Source organism: Lutjanus erythropterus, chromosome 7, assembly GCF_056507025.1.
Source record: "Lutjanus erythropterus isolate fLutEry1 chromosome 7, fLutEry1.hap2, whole genome shotgun sequence".
Lineage (NCBI taxonomy): Eukaryota > Metazoa > Chordata > Actinopteri > Lutjaniformes > Lutjanidae > Lutjanus > Lutjanus erythropterus.
This window is the reverse complement of record NC_139323.1, coordinates 3,396,103-3,421,529: the sequence shown is the minus strand read 5'-3', so window position 1 is coordinate 3,421,529 and position 25,427 is coordinate 3,396,103. Positions and strand designations below refer to the sequence as shown.

The 25,427-nt window shown below is 38.6% G+C and overlaps 1 protein-coding gene across 7 annotated transcripts in view; it reads left to right on the top strand.

Annotated features, from left to right (window-relative positions):
• mcf2l2 (MCF.2 cell line derived transforming sequence-like 2) overlaps positions 1-25,427 on the top strand; it is a 191,871-nt gene that overhangs the window by 13,274 nt on the left and 153,170 nt on the right. The window contains exon 1 of one of the 7 annotated variants that reach the window (XM_084722385.1): positions 9,698-10,000. The exons of the other annotated variants lie outside the window; for them this stretch is intronic. Coding sequence (XP_084578511.1) covers positions 9,985-10,000 — 16 coding nt within the window. The 5' untranslated portion in view covers positions 9,698-9,984. Of the gene's footprint in view, positions 1-9,697; positions 10,001-25,427 lie in introns of those variants that run through there. 7 annotated transcript variants of the gene reach the window in all.

Genomic DNA, 25,427 nt, shown 5'->3' with positions numbered 1-25,427 from the left:
GTGGACCAAACAACCAGACTGAGACTTAAAACGGTGGAACTCAGTCCACTTCAAGAGGACCATGATACAGTTTGTGGGGTGAAAGCAAACAAACCAACCACAGGACTTTATGTGATTTTAGCATCATAATTACTAATAAATCCATCTGCTGATCATGAAACATGTCCAGGAATTAATCTTATATTATAAGTCATGCATAGGCCATGTATACTTATGTAAATCGATTATCAAAGTAAAACATCCTGCATCATTACTGTACAAGATCCCTCTTTTTTTTCAATGTGTAAGTTGCAGCTCAGAGATTGTTCCTGTTTCTTGGGGACTTTGAAAACACAGAAAGCAGACGCCACGATGCCGCTTGAAACAATCGACCAATGACTTATACCCACAGTGTGTATCCGGTGAGTCAGACTAATTTTGGCCTGTTACATGAAAGGTCAGGGATTCACCAAAATAACTAGACAACCAGTTGTTTACCTATTTCAGTGGTACTAGCACAAGTTGCTGGACATGGTTGGTGAGTACTGGTTTTGGTCTCCGTAGTAACACGATGGTATTAAACCTGGCAACTTCACTGTGCTGACAAGACTTCTGGAAGTTGTTTGCCAAAAAATAGCTCCAGTAAGTAATTCCAGTGAAAAGCACAAACTGTAGTCTTTACATTCAAATTTGTACAGAGATTAAACAAGCCTCCAACATGTAAGTGAGCTTTGTAAATGTTGTAGCTGTATTATGTTTTTGTCAACTTTGCCAGCCCGGCTAGCTGTTTCCTCTTTGCTTCCATTCTTTATGCTAAGCTAAGCTAACATTGCTACTTAAGGTAGACATGAGATTGATATAAATGTTCTCATCTCACTCTCAGCAATAAAGCAAATAGATAATCATAAATTTCAACAAAAACCTCTCTATTAACAATTACATTTCCAAATTATTAATTGTTATTATAATTATTAAATTAAATTAAATTATTATCTTTATATTTTTTGGCAGACGCTTCACATGACACAGTGTCTCAGCATGGAAGATCTCAGAATTCAGTGTATTTGGCCAAGTTAGAAAATAACAATAAGGAGGATTTTCTCACCATCATCAGCTACTGTAATCCGCAGAGATCCCCTCTGATCACTGCCTGGGGTTTGTGGTATTACCCAGAGGGCCCACCTACCAGCAACCAACCTTTGTTGTCATGACGTCAGAGCTGCATTCTCTCTGCTTCCTCTTCCTGTCTCTGACATTGGGGTGGTGGTGGTGGTGGAGAGGGGTGGGTTGCCATATCCTTTGGAAAGCGTTTGTCTTTCTTTCTGTCAGCTGGCCTGAGGCCAGCTCTGCACACAACAACACAGCTGAACAATGGAATTGATCCACTGGGCCACAAGAGAACTTTGATACTTTCGCAGTCTGGCCTCATTTTCTCACTGCACACATTTACTAATCCTGAGCAGATCAAGTAAGGCAGGGTCAAGTGAGCTGGTGGCCCACTTAGTGTTGACGAAACATGACGGACTGATGGTTGAAGGAAGCAGGGCAGACACAGGTGCAGACTGCAGATGCACACTGGTTTGTATTTTGACTACACTGGGTGTCTGCACGGGTGTGAAGCTGTGTATTGGCTGCTCACACAGTTTGTGCTGACCCTTGCAGACATGTTACCTTGAGAGGCAGCAGGATTCTCGAGATCACACAAGAATCATCTTGTGAGGCTCCAAGTTATCCATTTAAGTCTGTACCGAAAGTGGTGCAGCCAATCAGCATCCTAGGAGGGACTACTGGCCGCTACGGGTGAAGTTTTAAGTGTGACGACAACAGGAAGAGTCCATGGAAGTGTTGATCTGATTGGTTGAAGTTAGCCAGTGTTAGACATGATAGACAGATGGTTCATCCAATCACCTGCCAAGTGTTTTTTTTTTTTTTTTTGAATGTACCTGCTCTTTTCAAAACAGTTTCTAAGGACGACTTCCCAGATGGTTCTGTGCAGCAAACCATGTGTTGTGTCAGGTTAGCAGACAGGGACAGATCACACAATCTGCCTCAGACCATTGTGGCTATGTGAGAGAGCAGAAAGTATACATATACTTTACTGCCAAAGTCCCCCAAACTAAATGAGAATATAAGTTGTTTGTCCCGTATTAACATCAGTGGCTTCCAGACACGACAAAAACAGTCCCTTTTATAATGATCTAATCTACCACCACGTAGAGAAAGGTTTAGTTTACACACAAAAATACTTGGTAAAAGTTAGAGAAAGGCTGTGGTGACAGTTAAAGAATTGTTGCCTGTCAGTTGGGTTGGAGTTAGTCTCCCATGGTAAACTGGCAAACTTTCTTAAAAAAGCACCACTTCCTACAACACAGTGATGAAGCACAAAAAATTGTGCAGATATAATGTTGCAGTGGCTGTGTTTGTATTTTCTTCCTGATCTTGATCCCCTGGGACAAATTTAATAATACATATTGTTGTATCAGTGAAACTATTGTATCAAAATCTTTAATAAACAAATTTCAATATCTGATAAATAGTTAAAATATAGTTGAACAAAACATATCTAAGAAGAGATTATAGGTAACATTGCCAGAAACTGAAAATGGCACAGCCTGAGACAGCTGTGTGTGTGTGTGTGTGTGTGTGTGTGTGTGTGTGTGTGTGTGTGTGTGTGTGTGTGTGTGTGTGTGTGTGTGTTTAGTGAGTTAGCCCCTTTTCCCTCTGCTTTTACCATACGTTGAACCCAGTGACCCTGTGCTTTATGGTATGCGTTCCTGAGTGTGTGCGATGTGTGACTGAACTGACCACAATGAATCACTTCCCCACTGCTGATGTTGTTCTAGTTTGCTTAATAAGAATCTGTGGACCTATTGGAGCTATTCATAGTGCTTTCATTATACTCTGTACTGCAGATTCAGCGGGCTGCAGATGTGGAAAGAATGACAAATGATGTTTTTTTAAGTAGAGAATGACTTTCTTTTCACTTTTTACTTTTACCCATCAAGCTGAGAATGTGTCAAAAAGGAGCTCATTTATATCAGTGAAGACAGAGAGGATAATACTGAGATATGCAGAATTAAATACATTTTTTTCTGACCAGAAGAGTAGCTCAGTATGCCATACTTATAATTATCCCCACCAGCTGTAAGCCTGGAGGGCAACATGTAATCACTTCTGTGTGTGTGAGTGAGTGGGTGTGTCTGTGTGTGATCACTGGACCTACAGCTTCTCTGCAGCTAATCTCAAACACTACTGGACCAATCAGCCTGATTTCTCTCGTTCACATTCATGACTGTATACTGAAGGACGTCTGTGATTCACAATTTTTGAGAAACTTGAAAAATCTTTTTTATGACTACTGTGCATTTATGTTTCTATGACAAAAGGCATTATGTTGTCAGGTCATCCTGTTCTTGTGAATGCAATATCTCAAGAACACCTTAAGGGAATTCACACAAATGTCCACTTGGACTCAAACATGAAGTGATTAGATTGTGTTGGTCAAAGGTCAAAGGTCACAGTGACCTCACAAACACATTTTTGGCCATAACTCAAGAGTCCATATGCTAATTATGACAAAATTACACACAAATATCTATTAGGATAAAATAATGAAGTGATGATATTTTGTATCCAAAAGGTCAAAGTTCAACTTCACTGTGACATCATAATGTTCAGCTCTCTATCAGTCCTCTGTCCTCCTCTGTAAAAAGTTCCATATTAAATTCCTTCAGTCTTCACTACAGACAATATATGAGTGTGGACATACATGTAAACTGTAACTTAACTGGTTGGTGGAGACAAACAACTGTGAGACAGTAATTCCATTTTCTGACTGCTCTGTTTTATACGATCATTGACAGCTGACTTGTCACTCTTCTTAACTGTTCACTAGAGGCTGCAAGTAGGATCTATGACGACTGAAATTGGTTCAGATGAAAAGTGAATCGTAATGCCATTTTTAAAGAGCAGAGCGTGTAATCTACTTTCATATCTGACTGTACAAGACCTCCCTGACCCGGAGACAAAAAGGTAACCACAGTAGTGTTAGTGGGATGGAGGAGTGGGGATGGGAGGAGGAGATGAGGATGAGGAGGAAGAGGAAGAGGAGAGGAGGAGCACGGTCAGCCGTGTAACCGCTCCGTTGAGGTGGCTGGATCAGTTCCTCTCCACCGTACCATCTCTCTCCCCCACTCCTCAGCCAGCGGAGCTGCATGATAATGAATAATGAATAATGATAATAATGAATTATAAAATACAACACATTTTGAAGGTGCTTCAGTGTAAAACATAACCAGTTACATATCTGCATGACATTTGTGGTTCATTTATTGTATTACTTTTTGCAAGCTTTCATGTAAAATAAACTATTTACACATAATATAATAATATAATTTCAGTTGCACTTTCAAGAAGAGGACATATGGGTTGTTTTGCAGTTTACTCTACCTCAGAGATGGAAAATTAAATTAAAAGGGGTTCTCTTTAATTTGTTAAAGATAAGAGAAAATATATGTTGTCGTTTACATATATTTAAACATATATTTTAAAAAATATATACATTAATTGCATAGTTTGTGTTTTGCAGCTACACCCTACCTCAGTTATGTTGTGTTTTTCATCTGAGAAATAATTACAGGAATAGTTTTCAGTCATAATTTGTCTGTAAGCTAAAAAAAAATGGTGAGAAAATCGTATCGTGAAGCCAGTATCGGAAATTGTATAGTAGCGCGCGTTGAATGTATCGTTACATCCCTGGCCACAAGTGATCAACAACTGCTTCAGTTTGAAATCTTGTTTCAGCTTGGAACGATGTATGGTCATGTTAATGTTGGTGGAATGCTGCAATTCTCAGCAGGTTGCATCTGGCAGTTGTGGTGACATTGCAGTAGGTGCTTCGCCATCTGTTGTTCTGTGTTTAGCAGAATTGGTGTTCTAATGAAGGAATACAATAAACTAAATTCTTGTAAATGTGCATGAAAACACTATAAGAAGCCAAAATGTCACTCTAATGAGCACAAGTGACACTGACACATTCTAGGATACAATAAACCAATAAAAATAACTCTTCAAAGATTAAAGGTGCTGAGCATTAGATGACTGAAGAAGTTTTCTTCTGGTTCATTTCAGGCACTCTGTTGTTGTCTGTGTTGCTTGAGGCCAGCCTGTAAGCATCAGAAGGTTTGTCTGAAGTGTTTTTGGATGAAGATATCATAAAAGCAGCTTATTGAACAGAATAACAGCTGTTCCTTTTAGCTGAGGGACTGCTGGCAACAGTCTGCTCATCAATTATTCAACATGTTGAAGATAACTTGCAGAAACAGAAACAGAATTCAGTGAGTCACTACTCACTGATGAGCTCATTAAAATGTGACATGGGAGTGGATTTTTACTCCTATCCTATCCCATTCCTGTAAAAGTACTCCTGTCCAAGTCCCAGAAAACTGACTCCCGTCCTATCATGTTCCTGTGTTGCTTTCATTAAAGGAGGGGTAGTCTCCAGGCAATGCAGTGATTTTCAATTGATGAAGACAAAGATAATAAAAATAAAACAGAATAAAGACAACAAAACAATTAGCATTATGTTTATTCATATTAAAACTACATGTATAAAAACTCACCTACTGTTATTGTGATTCCAGCTCTGTTGACTTTTTGCACGTCCTGTCCCAGTCACATGACCAGTCACCAATAGTGAAATTGTCTCCCATCACATGGGAATCCCCCCAAGAATGTCAGCCCCTAGTGCTCATCTGTGGATCCTCAAAGGACGGTGACTTTAAAGACCATGTAAAGCAACAGTAAATGTGCGTTCAGAGTGTGTTGCACCACAGAAACATGCATTATTAGTATATAAAATTAGGTCTCAAAATCATAAAAAAAAATTGCAGTTTTCTCTGCTTTCGACTTCACTGTGACATCATAATGTTCAGCTCTCTATCAGTCCTCTGTCCTCCTCTGTAAAAAGTTCCATATTAAATTCCTTCAGTCTTCACTACAGACATTATATGAGTGTGGACATACATGTAAACTTTAACTTGACTGGTTGGTGGAGACAAACAACTGTGAGACAGTAATTCCATTTTCTGACTGCTCTGTTTTATATGACCATTGACAGCTGACTTCTCACTCTTCTTAACTGTTCACTAGGGGCTGCAAGTAGGATCTATGACGACTAAAATAAGTTGCTTTCAAACGTCAAATTGTCTCAATGTCAAACACCACTACAACTTGAAAATTACCTGAAACATGGACACTCCATCTAACAGCTTTATTGGACTTGTCCAGACATGTTTGAGCCACCAGAGCCAGAGGACGGTCACAGGATGGTTGTTCTTATTCTTCTGTGGTGGGTTGTTGGAACTGAAGTGAGCTGAAGTGAACTGCTGGGCTGATTTGGACTGAAAGAGTCACTGAAGGGACTGTAACTGGTGTCATTCGTGTCTCGGTTTGTGGGGCTTGTATTGTCTTGGGGGACCATGGCACTTCTCGCATGTCACAGAGCCATGTTTCTGCCCAAAAATTCACACGCAACTCAGTACTACATAGTTTCCCTCTTTTCATGCGTTTTCTGCAACTATTTTCTAACATGTTTACTGCATTTAGAAGAAAAAGTCCCTTTGAACAGACTTTAAATGTCAGGACTGCTTTAACTATGTGCTGTTTTACTTGTTCCAACAGCAGAAGGTCATTCCCAGTGAGGTGGCCAAGACTCGTAATGATGTAATCCATGATGCAATGAAGCCTCCTCCCTGCAGCTGATGATGACAGTAAACAGTTAGGACAGATAGATAAAGAGGCTGCTTTCTAAGTGCACAAGCTGGTTCAGGCTCTATCATATCATACTCTGTTATCCTGGGGTCTATCCTTGGATTCATGCACTTATCATTTGACTCAGTTTTCCACATGTCTTCTAAACCCAACTATCCATTGGAAACATGCATATTGTGGGAACCCATTATCCTTAAGTACGATTGGCTATCTGTCCAGTGAGAGGCCAACCATACACAATAACTATATAAAAGCCCTTAATAGTAGTAGTTTTAATCTATACACAAATGGAAAAGTAAAAATACAATTTGGGACTTATGATGAGTTACAGTTCATTCATTTTTTTAATAAAAAAATCATTAAACGTCAGGCTTGTAGCTGTGACACATATCGAGAATGAGCTCTTCTTTGTCTTCCACTTTCTCTTCTTGTGTTTGTGACTCTGCTGCTATTCTTGGACAATCAGCCAACACTCTGTCTCACATTTACTCGCTGTCAAGGCCGCCTGCAATTGCTGTAATATGAGAAAATCAATGATCAGTTCAGTGTTAAGAAAACACAATACACAATGACTGAACAGCAGCTACGTCTAGACTCATATTGACTGATGAACTAAAGCACAGTTGTGAGTTTGATCCCATATATATATGGATTTTCATGATGTGAGATATTTGTGTGTGTATTGACTGGATTTGTGTAGTAGTTTCAGTAGCATGGCCTAATATATAACCTTACAACTGTCTCTAAATAGACTGCAGTAAGAGGATTAACTGGAGACAGTGACCTGTGGGAAGATCAGATGGGAAACATCTGAGTGTGTGTGTGTGTGTGTGTGTGTGTGTGTGTGTGTGTGTGTGTGTGTGTGTGCGTGTATGTGTGTGAATCCCTGCGAGGCAGCATCCTTTACATGCCGCTTGAACAACAAAGACATGTCGAGTGGTGATTTATTGAAGAAATAGTTCTATTTTCACATGCAGGCCTCTGACGCATGTTTACTTCTGTGGCATCGGTCACAACAGAGTGGCTTGTGGGAGAGGAGGAAGGGGTGGAAGGAGGAGGGGGAGACAGCTGAGGGAGGAGGGGGACTTTCCTCTGGCTGGTGGATGGTAGGGTGGACACTAGACGTGCACACATCAGCCTCAAACAAGACAGCTGGGACTGTGGGACCACACCTCGGTACAAAAGAAGGCACAACTGGGACTGATTTAAACACCTCCTCATAAACAGGATGAAAATACCTTGAAAGGAGAAAGAAAGTTGGTCACAGTCTGTGTGAGCGGTTACCCAGAGCAAGTGGAAGCTTTATGATTTAGCTCAAGATGTTTTGGCTGGCAGATGAAAATGCTCCAAAGATTTAGTGAAGATCTGATCATTCAAACCACCTGTGGATGTAGTCACACACACACATAACAACAAGTGTATTCTCACTGTGTCTCCAAATAACCAAGTGTGTGTGCTTTACGGGCGAAAAAACACAAATCCAGAAGAAGCCCACAGAGACTTCTCTGGCGTACATGACCGATGAGCAACTTTCACAGGAATGATGGTGGTATTCAGGTCTCCTTAACAATAAAACAGCCAAGGAGGTCGCTGATGGTACCTGACTTACCTGGCTTTTTTTTCAAATGTTTTGTTATATAAATTACACAAAAGGAAAAAAAAAGTGATTGTTTTGACCTGTTTCAGTCACAGGTGGTCATACTGATCACACAGACACTGCTGCTGTTATATTGTTACTTTCTGCACATTTGGAGATGCATCCTGGTTGCATAGCAACTATCACTGTCTCTGTCAAAAAAAACTTCACAAGTGGTCTGATTTCCAATTTCCTGACATTAAAATACAAATAATTAATTAATTAGACCCTATTAAAAATAAAATAGGGGAGACCAGGGATGGTTGTAACACTTGGTCTCAAAGCAAAGCTTATTACAAATAGCAACGTTTCCAACTTTTTTTTTTGTTTTACTTGTTTCCAGCATTTCCCACAGGCTATGATTTTTTTTGTGATGGTTCTAATTTCTGTGGAAATTTGTTATTATTAATCCAGTCTTGAAGTGCTGTGTCTTCTTGGAGACAGAATAAAACAAGTCCATGATAAATCCAACACCCAATGTCTTCTGTAGTTATTTATCCATTTTTGTTGTTGTTGTTGTTAGCATACTGTTAGCAGCCCAAAGGCAATCCCAAGATACCTTGGGTTGAAGCTGTCATCCAATCAGAGGCTGTGCTTCCCACTTGTGTCTGATCCATAGATGTATTAATGCATAGATGTGCTGATCCCATCATTAGTTTGACCCTTCAAAATAAAATTTACAGCCATAACAGCAATAAGCTCAACCCAGCGGTAGGCATCACATGACTGTGGTATTGTGGTAATGCAGTAATGTGGCCATCATCACATCCCTACCTGCAACCCAAAACTTTTTTTGTTTCCCAATAAAAGTCTATTTTCTTCCAACATGTGTGCTGGGCTCTGAGCACTGCAAAGACCAGTGTTGACACTGACTGGAGCTGCTTCTGTTGTGCTGCTTCCACTATACATCCTGGCAAAGTATAAAGAGGCACATGAAAAAAAGGAAAGAGGAAAAGAGGACTGTTTCCATGGAGCAGGAGAAAGGGAAAATACATGAGTGAAATGACTTAAAAAGAAGCAAAGGTGAAGGAAACCACAAGTGGAGGTCATGTTCTGAGGAAATTCGCTGTAGGATGAAATGTGACCTCATGACCTTTGTCACACACCGTTCTATATTTCTGTCTCTCTTAAGTAACAGAACAGACAAGTGTCTTTCAGGAGGGTGGACACAGCAGAGGGAGGAGGGGGAAGGAAAGGTGGGAGTAAACAGGGAAGGATGCAGACGGGAAGGGAAGTCCCGGCTGCCTGACGGGTGTATTGTTGAGAATATTTGTGTAAAGTGCGGTAAAAAACTGAGCCGCTCAGCCGGTCACAAGGCTGCCAGGAGAGGCTCAGACCCCCCCTCACTCTGACGAAAACACACACATTCCTCACTCTGTCTTGCTCTCTTACACACTGAAGAGGAGGGCTTGTCCCACAGTGTTGACGGACACCGGACAGCTCTGAGGACTGGACTGTAGTGTCACTGGACTTGTGCATGTGTGTGTGTTATGTTGCCGTGGACGTTGGACTGGATGCTGGTGTAGCCGCGGGGCTTGGACCCTCCTGTCTGTGTGGATTATTACAGAGTTTCATACAACAACAACAACAGCAGCAGCATGGGATCAGTAATGTGTAAGTGATGAACATGTTGGCTGTTTACAGTGTTACAGGTGTGTGTGTGGAGTTTGTCGTTAACAAAACTAGAAGTGATCTGAAGGATCAGCACCTGGAACATATCAGGACATGATGTACTCATGCCTGTTTGCTTGGTACCACTCAGTCATTGAAGACTGGACTCACAGACACCCAGTGTACTGCCAGATTGATTACAATGTAATAACTCTCTGTGTAAGTGACATGTATGAAAAAAACAAAACAAAAAGTTACTAATTACCTGTTAAAAATGTAATCAGTAACATTCTCCAAGAGTCACAGTATTAAAGTAATGTTACCTGATTACTTTTGGATTACCTCAATATAAAATATGGTACAATTGTTTAGACTAATATAGTTTTTACTGCTGCAACTTACAAGTATTTTCATCATCGCTGATTATTGTCTCAATTAATCAATTAGTTGTTTGATCAGAAAATGGTGAAAAATGTTGATAGAAATCAGACAGGATCCCATAAAATATTCACATATATGAAGCTGGAATCAGAGAGTTAAGACTTTAAAAAAAAGGTAAAAATTAAAAAAGTAAAAACATTTTGTTAAAACAATAACTTATCATGTCATAACATTCATTCATGTTATTCATGTTATAACATAAAAGTAGGCTACATTACATTTCTTGTTATAAACTTTTCACATTATAATATGTTTTTATTTTTCTGGTGTGGCAGCAATATGCTCCTGTAATATATAATATGTCTGTTTAGGGTGGAAACTTTTAGTGGACCTTATTTCTGTAGTGGTCCTTGATATGATGATAGCAAAGCAGGTAAAATCTGTCAGTATTTATTTATCAAGAGTAACTTTTTTTTTTTATCTTGGCAGCACAGATAAAACAGATAAACTTTTTCTGGAAGCCGAAAAAAGTTGAAGTACCTGCTCCCTACAATTTGTGTCAATCATTAACAATGATTAACAATTTTAATGCAATTAAGGTCACCAAACTCTTCTTTTATTTATTTTGCCTTCATAAGCTGTATTCATTCATCTTAGTTTCACTTAGACTTTGGGAAACACTGATCAATATTTTTTCAACATTTTTTGGACCAAACAGCTAATTGAATTAATAGAGAAAATAAATGACAGATTGATCAATCATGAAAATAATCATTACAGGAAAAACTTGAAAAATCGGTCCAAACATTTGCAGGATTAATTAACTGATTAATTGAGAAAATAATCAACAGATTAATCGAAAATGAAAATAATTGTTATTCGCATCCCCAGAGGAACTCTTGCTGCAAATAGCTGCAAAAAAAAAAAAAAAAATATATATATATATATATATATATGTGTGTATATATTTTAAATAAATAATAAATTAAAAAAAATATATATACATATATATATATATATATATTATTTTTTTTTTCTTTATTATTTTATTTTTTTTTTTTCAGAAGTCGGTACCGAAAGAATTGAACACAGGTATCGTTTGACTGGAGAAGTTTTAATACTACTTAATGCTGGGTTATTTCGATCAACACCTTAAAGGTACTGAGTATCAATAAACAGCCCTAATGATCATACATGAATATACATGACTTTTTTTTCAGTTGAATTAATTTTTCTGGACATATTTAAGAAGATCCTACTGTCACCATGTTTTCTGTAGTGCTTGATTTGATTTGCCATCACAATGATCCTCATGTTATAACTAAAATGAAAATGGAATTTAAAATGCAGCCTGGGTTTTTGCATATTATATGATTTTTTTTTTTTCTGAATAGATGCTCTTGAAGTGTTTGACAGAAGTGTGACTTCACATCAGTTTCTTTTTTTGAAGGGTGTAGAAAAAGCTGCAGAGACTTGAGTGTGTGTCAGCAGGGACTGCATTAATCCAGTTGCACTGTTGCTTAAAATAACACCTCAGCAATGGGATAGAGCAGACAGACGAGAAAGTGAGAAGTCACTCCCCGACGGCAGGTTGTAGTTGTTTGTGTTTGTGGTCATCACGGGGGTGGGGCATATGCAAATGTCCTGTAATAGGCTTTACTTTCTAATGCAGAGATTATGACAGACAGACGGACAGAGAGAGTGATGCAGGGAGGTTAGAGGCACCTTGCTGGACAGGGACACATGCTGCAGTAACATTGCTGAAGGGGAAAGAAACTGGTTTGTGTGAGTGTGTGTGAGTGTGTAGCTGACAGCAGAAGCATCGAGGAGACATGGACTATTTCAGGGTCTCTGCTCCAGGCTTGATGGGTAGATGCAGTAGTTAGAAACACGTGAGGACAGGTGGAGTTATGACCTGAGATGGACGCACTAGGTATGCTGCACCAGAACCTCCTGTCCCGCTGTCCAAAGTGTGGTAAATATGGACAAGCCTATTCCACCGTACGGATCTCCACCGCTGAGATGGAGTCTTACTACCACTTCCTGGGGGTGTGTCAGGAGACTGAGTCAGCCATGCTACGAAGTATGTACCCATCCTTCCATCCTTCATTCCATGCCTCCCTTTAACATTTGTGTTTTATAGTGCGTCACAAATGTCCTTGCATGGCTGGTATAATCTTGAAAACAACTAGGAATGTGGCCACTGAAACTACAAACCAACCTGACTTGAGACAGAGCAGTGTCACAGTTGTGTTATTGGTTAAAAGAAATCTCTGACATGATTGGCCGGTTGCCATTACCTTGCAAGAATTCAACTTCCAATCCAAGCTTCAAATTATGTGTTTGTGTCTGCACAAAAAGTTTGCAACCAATCTCCTATTTCCCAGGAAGGACTACTGGCAGCTACAGGAGTGGTTTTAGGTGCTAAAACAGCAAGAGGCATCCATGAAAGCAACTTGTCTCAAACAAACAATGGCTGCTCCTAAAGAGGATAGCATAGATACTGTGACAGCATCGGTTATGTCTGAACTGAAGGCTTTTCTCCATGGAAAACATGTTTTTGCTCTTCTCTTGACTGGCTTCGGCAAGAGTTTGGTTTACCAACTGACTGCACTGATTGATCTGATTGGTTGAAGTTATCACCTGCTGAGTGTTTTATTTGAAAGTCCCTGCCCTTTTCTAAAGAGTTTCTAAGGACGACGTCCCAGATGGTTTTGCGTAACAAACCATCTGGTGTGTCAGGTTAGGGTTGCCACAGTGTTTTGTCTCAGGCCTGGTCTTGTAGTTGGGATCCTGTGTCTGATCAGATATTGAGAAAAGCAGTGGAATCTGTATATTCTCTGCACTGTGCTGTTAACTCCCCTATGACACTCATTCACTGCTCTACTGATCATTTTGTCTGTAAACCATGTCTTTTTGCAGAGCAGTATCATCAGAGCAGTAAATATATTATAGAATAGCTCAGCTCAGTTCCCTCAGAGGTTAGCATCATAAATACAGCTATCTGTTGGTGAACAGTGCAAATTTGCAGGTTAAAGCTCAGCAACATTGAACATTGATTTACATGTCCCGTGCAAGCAAATCCACAAATTACTGTGATTTTGCCATTTTGGTGTGACGAGACCTTCATTTAAGAGCAATAGTGGGCTACAGATTTAAAATTGGAGTTACATCCAGAGAGAAAAAACAGGAGGGCAATCCAGGCTGTCCAAAAAATAAGTGGCAAGGAGGAAGGAAAAACTAAAAAACCTTATTGTAGTGCCTAAGTCATTTAAAATGCCAACACATATCAACCACTATAGGTTTTCATCAGGGCTTTAAATGTTAATTTTATATCCAGGTAGCTTCTGGTCTGCTTGAACTTGGACTTGAATGTTGCTTGGTCTTGAATTTGACACTACAGACAGGTATACAGGACATACTTCGAGATGCATAGAAGGGACTTGTTACTGTTCGACTACAGCTTGCAAATGCACTGCTGTACTGCACAGTGTAAAATGATATGGTGATCATATGTGGGTTTCTCTGAGCTATGAATTCTCCCAGTAAGAATGACAACAAGGCAGAAAGACAATATCTGCTGCACACACACACGAACATACAAAACTAATCCAAAACAAAGGTCAAGATCAAGTTTGTTTTGGTCCTGAGCTGTTTTGTCTGCTTTCATTAGTCTGTCATCAGTGGAGAAGTTTTCTTATTGAATCATCCGAGTCAGAAACTCATGAGGAAACTCAATACTATTCAGTAGATGCAGAGTACAATTGTGCAGGCTGGCTTCACTGGTACAAATATACAAGATCAGCAAAATCCACATAAACACAGTACTGTGTTTGAGATGCTTTCAGAGCCTGTGGTGCATCAGCAATATTTTATATACAATTTAATACCACAAGCCCCCACAAAGCCACAATATTTGCACAGACTCCACACTGAGTGTGTTTTTAATGCTTTTGTGTTCCTGGGGGTGCAGTGAACCCACATAAATAATATATGATCATCCCTTAAAGAGAAATTTGAAAATGTTGGCCCATACATGCAGCATACAGGAAGGTAGAGAGAAACAAATACAACACGCCATCTGTGATATGACAAGTGACAGTTCATAATTCAAGTTCAGAAGACAACACAAAGTTCCATTCTTGCATACATAAATGGTCCTATAGGGTGAGAGGTGATAGATGTTTGTGCATAATTGTGTCATAATTATGAGGTCATAATAATAGTACACAATATTGAGGTCACTGTGACCTTGACCTTTGACCACAAAAATCTAATTGAGCCCAACTGGTCATTTGTGCCAACTTTGAAGAAATGACCCTAAGGTGTTCTTGAGGGGTTAGGGTTAGGGGTTCATGAGAACATTGGGTCACAGTGACCTTGACCTTTGACCACCAAAATCAAAATCACTTCATCCACGAGTCCAGTGAACATTTGTACCAAGCTTGACAAAATTGCCTCAAAGCGTTCTTCAGATATCACCTTCACAAGAATGAGACCACCAGAAAACATAATGCCTCTGGCCATAAAGACATGAAGGCATAAATGTCAGTACAGTCCTGAATGGACACCAAAAAAATAAGGCTGATATATCCAGTAGTATTTGAGCTTAGCTGCAGACAAGCTGTAGGTCACACTCACTCACTCACTCGCTCATTCAGCATCCCCTGAAATCTTTGCAGAAATGGATCAAATCATCTGTTCAGTTGCCAAGTCATAGCAGTGTCACATAATGTCATGGTGAGGAGCTCAAAAACAGCCTGAACACTGCTATCTGTAATGCTTAGAGAAAATAATTCTGACAGCCTCCATGAGCCTAACAGGAGAGTATATGAGCATGTGGATGATTAACAGGCTCCACCAGTTGGATGATTGGATCCAAGTTAAGGTTGGTTATATTCTATCTTGCCAGCTGAGCCCCTGTGTTCCCCTTGAGTTAAGATTAAATTTGTATTTCTGTGTTTCATGTTTTGTTCTCTTGAATACAGTTCAAACCTTTTATTATATCATTCTGGTGATAATGAGGCTGTGACCTGTTTTCAGAATCATCCAAAAGAGGGAAAGAGGCAGTCTGTTAGGGTTATTTGGGGACTTCATGGATTAGAGGACAAAGCCCCAAAGGGTTTTGGGAGCTTTTTAACTTTCTGGGAGCAGTTGTTATTAAGGTGAAGAGGTATTCAGGCCATCCAGGCAGTTGAAAGCAATTCTGCATTCCTCAGAGGTGGAGTAATGACAGAATTTAGTGGGGTAAAGCTGAAAATCAGATCACAGTGAGCAGAAAGAACAATATGACAGTGAGCAAGATAACCCCGGTGGTCTACATGGGACAGAGTTCTTTCTTGTGAGACAGATTAGAGACCCTGCTCTCCTGATAGCAATCCAAAATTTCCTCTTAGGAAAGGCTGGAAATAACGTTTGTTACATAATCACAGGTAGCTGAATACGCTGTCTGACACTCAGATCAAAGGCTGGTCATAGTGACACACTGTCCCAAAGCGATAATAAACAGGTATGACACATGGTCTCGTGGATTAATCTGTCCCAAAAATGCATTTCCTCCAGTTTAAATAATGACTGTTAAAGTTACAGTGAACATAATGATGTGCAAATTTTCAACGTGTATTTAATTGAATACAGTACAAAGACAGGATATTTAATGTTAGAACTGATCAACTTTATTGTTTTTTGTTTTGTTTTTTGCAAATATATACTCATTCTGAATTTGACATTTAAAAAAAAAAAGTTGTGACAGGAGCAACAAAAGACTGGAATGTTCCAAAGTTGTGGAATGTTCCAAAAACACCAGTTTGGAAGATTCCATAGGGTAACAGGTTGTTCACAAGCATGGATGAGGTGAGGTTCACCACTGAGTGAAAAACTGCAAATAGTTCAACAGTCTAAGAACAACATTTCTCAACACAAAACTGCAGGAATTTATGGATTTCACCACTGACAATCCATAATATCATTAAAGGATCCAGAGATCCTGAGAACACTGAATGTCTGTGACCTCTTAGGCAGCACTGCATTAAAACTGCATTAAAAACCCACATCATTGTATAAAGGATACTACATGGGTTCAGGAACACTTTGGAAAACCGTTGTCAGTAAACACAGTTTGTCTCTACATCTACAAATGCAAGTTAAGACTCTATCATGCAAAGAGAAAGACATATATCAACAACATCCAGAAACACTGCAGACTTCTCTGGGAACGAGCTCATCTGAGATGGACTGACACAAAGTGGAAAAGTGTGCTGTGGTCTGACGAGTCCACATTTCACATTGCTTTCACAAATCATGGACGTTGTGTCCTCTGGACTAAAGAGAAAAAGGACCATCCAGATTGTTATTAGCCATATATCAAGCAAGAAAGAGAAAGAATTTCACTTTCAGAACTTCAACAATTAGTGTCCTAACTTCCCAAACACTGACTGAGTGTTGTTAAAAGAAAAGCTGATGTATCACAGTGGTAAACATGCTCCTGTCCAGACTTTTTGGAACGTGTTGCAGGCACTGAATTTAGAATGAGAATATATTTACAAAAAACAATAACGTTAATCAGTTCCAACATTAAAGGTCTTGTCTTTGGACCATATTCAATTGAATATAAGTCAAAAAGTTTTTGCAGATCACTGCATTCTGTTTTCACTTATATTTCACACAACATCCTGGCATTTTTGGAATTGAGCTTGTAATTGTAAACCATTTATTTTGATTTATGTCCTTAGTAGGGACCAATTGGCTTGAGGCAGAGAGACAAAGACCGGGTAGCGCAGTCCAACAGTATTGTAGGAATATTGGTTTTGCTCTCTCCATGGGATGAGGCATGTTTGTTCACTCTTAAGACACTAACTATATAATGTATGATGGCATTAACAGCAAGAAGGTTCTGAGATTGAATCTTCTAACCAGCTGGGGGGCTGGGGAGTTTGTTGCTGGGGCAGGACCTTTCTGTGCGGAGTTTGCATGTTCTCCTCATGTCCGCATGGGTTCTTTCAAGGTACTCCAGCTTGCTTCCACAGTCCAAAGTCATGTAGCATAATAGGTTAATTGATAACTCTAAATTGCCACTAGGTGTGAATGTAAGTGGTTGTTTGTGTCTATGTGTCAACCCTGAGATGAACTGGTAGCTTGTCCAGGGTGTCAGCTGGGATAGCCTTCAGCCCTGCCGCGACCCGTCAGGATAAGCAGTTACAGACGATGGATGGATGGACAATGTAACAGTATTGTCTGTGTTCTCATCACTCAACATGTCTGTTGACAAATGAGAGCATCTTCCAAAACCCCGCTGTGTCTGCTCTGTGTCAGTCCCTTTGACTGACCAGGGTCAAGACCAAGCACGCTTAGATTTATGGTGACAACAACAAAGACAACTAAAAGCACATTAACACACACACATACTGTAGGTGCACACAGTCTTTTGCCACAGGCTCATTTGTAGTGAGTCAGTCAAAATTTGTGTTTGTTACAGTAAGACATCGTCAGGCCCGTGCCCATTTGTCAGTAGTGTGTGTTTCATGAGGTGCTAAAGATACTCATTGGAATAATATGTGTGAGTGTGTGTGTGTGTGAGAGAGAGGCCTGTTATCAGCGGATCCTGTCATTAGACATCCTCTGATTGTCTTCTGGTGCTGACGCCTCCTTCCTGAGAAGCTGTAGGAAACCCCCCCTTCCCCTGGACCTTGAGGAGCAACCACCCAAAAACAACACAAGCGCCACACAATGTGTGTGTGTATGTGTGTGTCATGTGGCTTGGACTTGAGCTAGACTGGAGTCACAGACTTGATGACTTCAGACTTGACTTGACAAAAATTGATTTGAGCTTTAATACTGGTGACTTGTGACTTCACTCAGACTTGAGCCTTCTGACTTGAAAACATCTGATACCTTCCCCAAAGCCCCCAAAACGAAAAGACTCTGTTATTTAAAAACTGTGAATCCACAAATCAATTAATTTTCCATTATTTGTTTACAGCAAGTCAACACTTCACTCCCTAGATCCACGTTCACTGACCCAATCCAACAGCATCCAATCAAGTTGCAGGAGGAAACCATGGAGAACTAACGTTACTGAGCTCCATCTGGAAAAAATAATACCAAAGATAATTTCATCCACAGACAAAAACTACATGCAGCAGCGAACAAAAAACTAATTGCAGTAAGCAAAACGTAATGCAACAACTTTCATCTTCCTTTGAAATATGAAGTTGTGCAAAGAACGGTTCATTTATGCCCCCTTCACATACAAAAATAAATACATCTGTTTCAAGTAATATAACCATCACTGCCCACACACTTTCATGCATCCTGTACATTGCCATGGATGTTAAGCAACACATCCACTAGAGGGCGCCACTCAGAGTCAAAAGTTACCCCAAAGAAGAAGAGCAGAACATGGTGCCACTGGAGGAGGTTGTAATAATCGTTGTGTCCTCTGGTTGTGTCTATTGGCTGCACTATCCCCTATTTATCATAATTTATATCTGTAGTCTTTCAGAAAACCTGCAGAAATGACTGCAGAGTACGGACAGAAAGCTCTATCTGTATCTGTATGTAGATACATGTAACATGTCTAATGTTAGCATAAATTAGTCACTTCATTCAACATGAATGTCCTTTTAGTTTCATTTGCTTTTTTTTGCCTCTTGTTTCTCCGGAGGTTAAAAGTACGCTATATTCTCCATCAACAATGGGCTGGCCCTCCCTCCTCCCACAGACCCAAAATATTTGATTTGTGGTACCACGCCATACTACCATGGTCACAGGTTTGGTAGCCCTCAAAACAGGAAGTGTAAGTACAGAAGTACAAAAATAGACACACCGCAATAGTTGGTGACCTAATGCTCAGCTAATGTTGACGCCTCAACACCTCAGTAAATTTATAAATAAATGAGGCTGGAAACTCACTGTTACATCATGAATATTTTGGGACACTAAACTTAAAGTTTAGGACTTGAGACTTGACCTGGAGAGAAGGATGAGAGAGAGAGAGAGAGAGAGGGAGAGAGAGAGAGAGAGAGCTCTACAATGACTCATGGTCGGACTCCCACATAGAGAAGCTGAGGTTTATGGTTTCATTGAAAGTAGGCCAAGAATTTTCTGCACTGCTGTCCTCCTTTGGTCAGTCACACAGAAGACAGAATATTCACAGAATAAAGCCTCCGTGCGTGTGTGCGTGCGTGTGTGTGCAGTCTGTGCAGTGTGTTGTCCCTGCCAGGGCAGGTCATGAGATGTTCAGGTCTTGCAGGCTCAGCTGGGTGCAGTGGTCACATGTTGACTAACAGCAGCAGACTGTAGGTCTGCACAGAAGAAAGAGAAAAGCCTCTCACAGCTCTGTCAGAGAGAGAGAGAAGGGCTTTATGTGAAACAACTCAACAATGCAACTAAAGGTCGAACTTTATGGAACAAAACAAAGGACATCATGAGCATTTGATATGATACTGACTGAAAAAAAAAGAAGAATAAGCAACGCTTTCTATAAAAGTTTCAAGTGTCACATCTATAATGCTTTACAAGCCCATTCATAAGACATTTGTGTCATTTGTAAGGCTTTATAAAACCTCACTTTATAAATGTCTATATTCATGCATGACAACTTATAATAAGGTTTATAAAATATTTTAATGCCTTATAACACTCACTTTATAAATAATAATAATAATAGTAATAACTTTATTTATATAGCACAATTCATGCATAGAATGCAACACAAACTGCTGAACATAATAGAAAGAGAGAGAAAAAAAATGAAACTCTTAAAACAATAAAGGCAGAGGATAAAATAATAAAAAAAATAAAAATAAAATGAAAGTTAAAACTGCAAGGTAAGACAAGGTAAAAGCAGATAAAACAGATAAAACACCCATCAGTTAAAAACATTTCAGGAGAAAGCAATGGTAAAAAGATGTGTCTTAAGATTTTGTATGAAAGTTTCAACAGATTTAGATTTGGAGCCCCTAAGACTCTCTGGCAGACTGTTCCATAGTTTGGGGGCTTAATAAGCAAAGGCGGCCTCTCCATGCCTTTTAGTTCTAACCTCTGGAACAATCAGGAGGTTTGAGTCAGAGGATCTTGGAGGCCTGGCAGGCTCATATATTGTGACCATATCAGATAGATAAGATGGGGCAAGGCCATGTAGTGATTCAAAAACCAATAAAAGAAAATTTAAAATTAATTCTGTGGTAGACAGGTAACCAATGTAATGTTTTTAGGACTGGAGTAATGTGGGCTCTCTGTTTGACAACTCATAACAAGGTTTAAACAATATTAAAAATGATGAACATAATGTATAATAAGTTCAGTATTGATAATGCCCTGTACTCATAATTGATTGGTATATTACAATTGCTAATAAGCTTATACAGTGTCACTTCACCTGTAGCTCATGAAGACATGCTATAACATATTATTGATGTTTATAAGACATTATTCTATTTCAAAAAGGTATTATGAATGCTGAACTTATGTCCACTACTTATAACACTTTATAAACCTTGCCATGTAAGTTAATATAAGCATAAGCAGTTTATATAAAGCATTATAATGTTTTATGAACATGCTTATAAGGCATTATAGATATGACCTTTTAGACTTTTAGAATTTTCCTATTCTCAGCCAGGAAAACCTGATTATGCTGTATACATATATTAAAGTTAAATCCTTACTAACAATGACTTATTTGTTTATTTTATGCTCAGCAGCATCAGTCATGTATGTATAGCTCTGTCCACTCTCTCTGTGTATGTCCTGTTACTGTCCTCTCTGTTGTCCTCTCCCACCACAGCCTCTGTTTAACACAGTAGGTCAATTTTCTGACTTTTGAGTTCCCTTTTTACTTACAGATTGCAGATTGGGTTTGAAATGTGAACTTCCTCTTCTGATTTAATCCTCAGTTTGTTCAGCTGCCTGACCACTTGACATGTTTCACTTCCTCACAAACAATGGATTGCAAAACTTGTTCAGGTCACTGATATAAACCACTTATCATCACGTGATTACAAAAGAAAAGAAAGTAAAACCTGTTTTGCACAAAAACACAATAGAACAGAAACACATTATAAAAGCATTTAATGACCATGAACTGTCCAGACTCTGACAATACAAAGGTTTGTTTTCATCATATCAGCATCTTCCAGTAAAAAAGAATCTGTTCTAGTGCTACTGAACCACCTGTTTTCTGAGATCAGGGCAGTACAGAACAAAACGTTTCATTTTTTAAAATTAATTTTATTTATTTAATTTAACTCTCAGAACTGATGAAGCCTTGTTTTATCAATCATATTTTAACAGGGTTGGGAGGCTTACTTTTACATTACTTTAATGTATTCAGATAAAGTTACTAATTACCTGTTGAAAAATGTAGTCAGTAACATAACCCAAGTGTCACAATATTAATTTAATGTAACTTGATTACTTTTTGTTACTTTTGGATTACCTTAATATAAAATATGGTGGAATTGTTGAGCCTAACACATAATATTTCATATATTTTAGGGCTGAAACTAGTGATTATTTTCATCATCAATTAATAGGTTGATTATTTTCTCATTTAATCGATCAGAAAATTGTGAGGGTTTTGTCCACAACTTAAAAATATTGAATTTACTGTATGAGAGGAAACCAGAAAATACCGACATTTAAAAAGCTGAAATCTGAGAATTTTGACTTTTTTTTAATTAAAAAATGCCTCAAAACAAATTATCAATGAATTAATCTTGTCCGTTGAAAAATAACCTTTTTAAGTCTTGGACTGGGTATTGTCATTATCGATTAATTTATTAACCATTTCCCCCATTGATCAATTAGTTATTTGGTCCAGAAAATGGTGAAAAATGTTGATCACTGTTTCCCAAAGACACACTGATCAATAGTGAAGTAACCAGCGTAAAGAAAACAGAGAACATCCGCATTTAAGGAGCAGAAATCAGAGATTTTTTTGTTTTTAAATAAAAAAAAACAACATTTAATTGATTATCAAGACAGATACACATAACAATCAATTAATAATAGAATAATCATTGTGTGTGTTTTAGGTTTGTCGTCTGTGGAGGATAAGGGAACATACAGGGGTGCAGCAGCGCTCTCTGACTGATAACAATGCCAATATAGTGAAGGCCAGAATGATGATCATCCCTGTGGTTTACTACTGCTCCAGTCATCAGATAGAGAGTCAGTGTTCAGTGTAATCTCCTCTGTTATGTAAGCTCTTGAACACAGACTCTATTGTGAGTGTGTGGGAGGTCTGCTGATAAAGTACCAGCAAGGTAGACTGAGCTGAGACACCACAGTCAGTACCCAGCTGACACACGTTCATGCTCAGTATTATTCAGGTCTGTGTTATTGAGACGGTACATGTTAATATTAGACTGACTCACTGAGACATGTCTGCACCTTTTTGCTGCACCATATTTTATATTGTTTTATAACGTAACAACATTCTTTCTAAGGTTTGGTTACGTTTTAGGCACAAAAATAACTTGATTAAGTTTAGGGAAAGATCACAGTTTTGGTTGAAATAACCTCTTTGTTAATGTTTGGGAAATATTGTGTAGTTTTGTTACCTTTTAGTGACCTTAATTCTCATGATAATAATAATTGCTGCAGGGTTAGGGTTAGGGGAAACAATAGTGACTGTGTTGGGAAACAGACAAACCAAGAGTCAACTCGTGTGTGCAGGAGAGCAGAGAGAAACTTTTTTTTTTTAAAGCCTCTTAATGTTCAGCTCTCAGTTCTTTTGTAGCTTCTAACTGAATCTCTGTGGTTTGAAGTTTAGTGTCTCCTGTGACACTGTTTGTATTTGCAGAAGTCTGCTTTATTTTACTGTTTCATGTTTACGTTAATTTTTATAGGATTTGCATTAAGTTATTGCTGATGAAAAACCAACATTTCCTGATTTTGCTGCTTCATGATAAAAATGTTTAGCTAACAAAATATTGGGGGACTTTTATTGTGAAGAATCTAAAGGAAGTAAAATGTTTAATCTGTTAATCACACACCTTCAAGCAGGGTGCTGTGCAGGGCTGCAGTAACACAATCTTAGTTGATCAGCACTAGTTTGACAGTTTGACTTGAGCCTAATTGCATTCGAAATGGTATTGTGTCCAGAAGGGAACCCCAGACCTGTGAAAGATCTTGTGAGAGTGAACATTTTAATCCAGTCCACGATCTGTCCCTAACCCTTATCAAGTGTTGTCAGTCCCTGAACCTAAGCACATCTTAACTGAAACACTGTCATATTTAAAACATAATTAGTAGGGAGGCACCAATACCAATATTTTCAGACCAGGAACAGTACAAGTACTCTTCTTACAATAACTTTAAAAACATATTTTATTTTCATCAGATGTTCTTCACTTTATAAAAGTAATAAATTATAGTTGCTGTTCCATACTGCCAGTGTAACTGTAGTTACATTTTGGGTTATTTGTAGTAAGTTACTTTACAAATTTTGTGCTCCTGATTAAGCTGTGCAGTTTACTGTGTACATTATGCACACACACATATATAATTAGAAACTTGCAGAATTAAGTTTATAGTTACATATAATTATTTTTTTTATAATTCACAGCACTTTAACTAGTATTTTAATTACACATTTACATGTGTAGTATTTAACACTTGGTGCACCCTCAAAAAAACTCCCCTTAAGCTCCCTCATACACATTTTTGTGTATATCCAAATACATACAAAAATAAACATATTAAGCATGTATTTTTCCCAATTTTTTTTTGCTATTTCTTTTTTCTGACTCAAGCTTTAAGCATAAAAATCATTTCCATCATCATTTTTAGGATTTTAACCCTTTAAATGCCAGTTTGTGTACAAGATGCCACTGTTTTTTAAAATGAAAAAAACACAATAAATGAATTAAAATTAATATACTAAATACAAAGTGGATTTTTTGAGGGGGTTTATTACAGTCTAGTATATGTCAATAATTAACAACAACATTGACTTAGATGCATTTATATTTTTTTGTGCAGGGTCAGATTTATAAATTACTCCCGTTAAGCTCCCTCATACACATTTTTGTGTATATTCATATGAATGTAAATATAAATATAATAAGAATATATTTTTCCAAATTTTTTTGTCTTTTTCCTTATTTCCAACTCCAGTCTTATTCATAAAATAATTTTAATCATCATTTTCAGGATTTTAACCCTTTAAATTCCAGTTTGTTTACAAGATGCGACTGTTTTTTTTAAAACGAAAAACAAAAAAATACAATAAATGAATTAAAATCCATCTATCCATCCATTTTCTGTAACCGCTTATTCCCAAAGGGTCACGGGCTGCTGGAGTCTATCCCAGGTGACACTGGGTGAGAGGCGGGGTTCACCCTGGACACGTCGCCAGTTCATCACAGGACTGACACATAGAGACAGACAACCACTCACACTCACATTCACACCTACGGGCAATTTAGAGTCACCAATTAACCTAACATGCATGTCTTTGGACTTTGGACTGTGGGAGGAAGCCGGAGAACCCGGAGAGAACCCACGCAGACACGGGGAGAACATGCAAACTCTGCACAGAAAGGTCCCGCCCCAGCAAGCTGGGGGATTCAAACTCAGGACCTTCTTGCTGTGAGGCAGCAGTGCTGACCACTGCACCACCATGCCGCCTTATGAATTAAAATCAATATACTAAATGCAAAGTGGATTTTTTTTATGGTGGATTATTACTGTCTAGTATATCAGCAATTAGCAACAATATTTATTTTGATTCATATTTATTTTTTTGTGCAGTATTAGATTTAGAGTATATAGTCCATGTAAAATGACCATTGTTTTTTATCACTCTTATTACACTTAAAAGTTTTCACCTTCTTCCTCAGCTTACACAAATATATCATTCAATCTTTATATAAATGCAAGAAATAGACTACTGAATATAAAAACACTAAATTTATCACAGACAACCACATAAATAAATAAATAAATACCCGATCCAGGGTGTCGACCCCTCCCTTCCAGAGGCTGTAATCCTTGATCAGCTGGCATTTGCGCTTTTGGTCATCCACGACTGCTGGCTACTTAC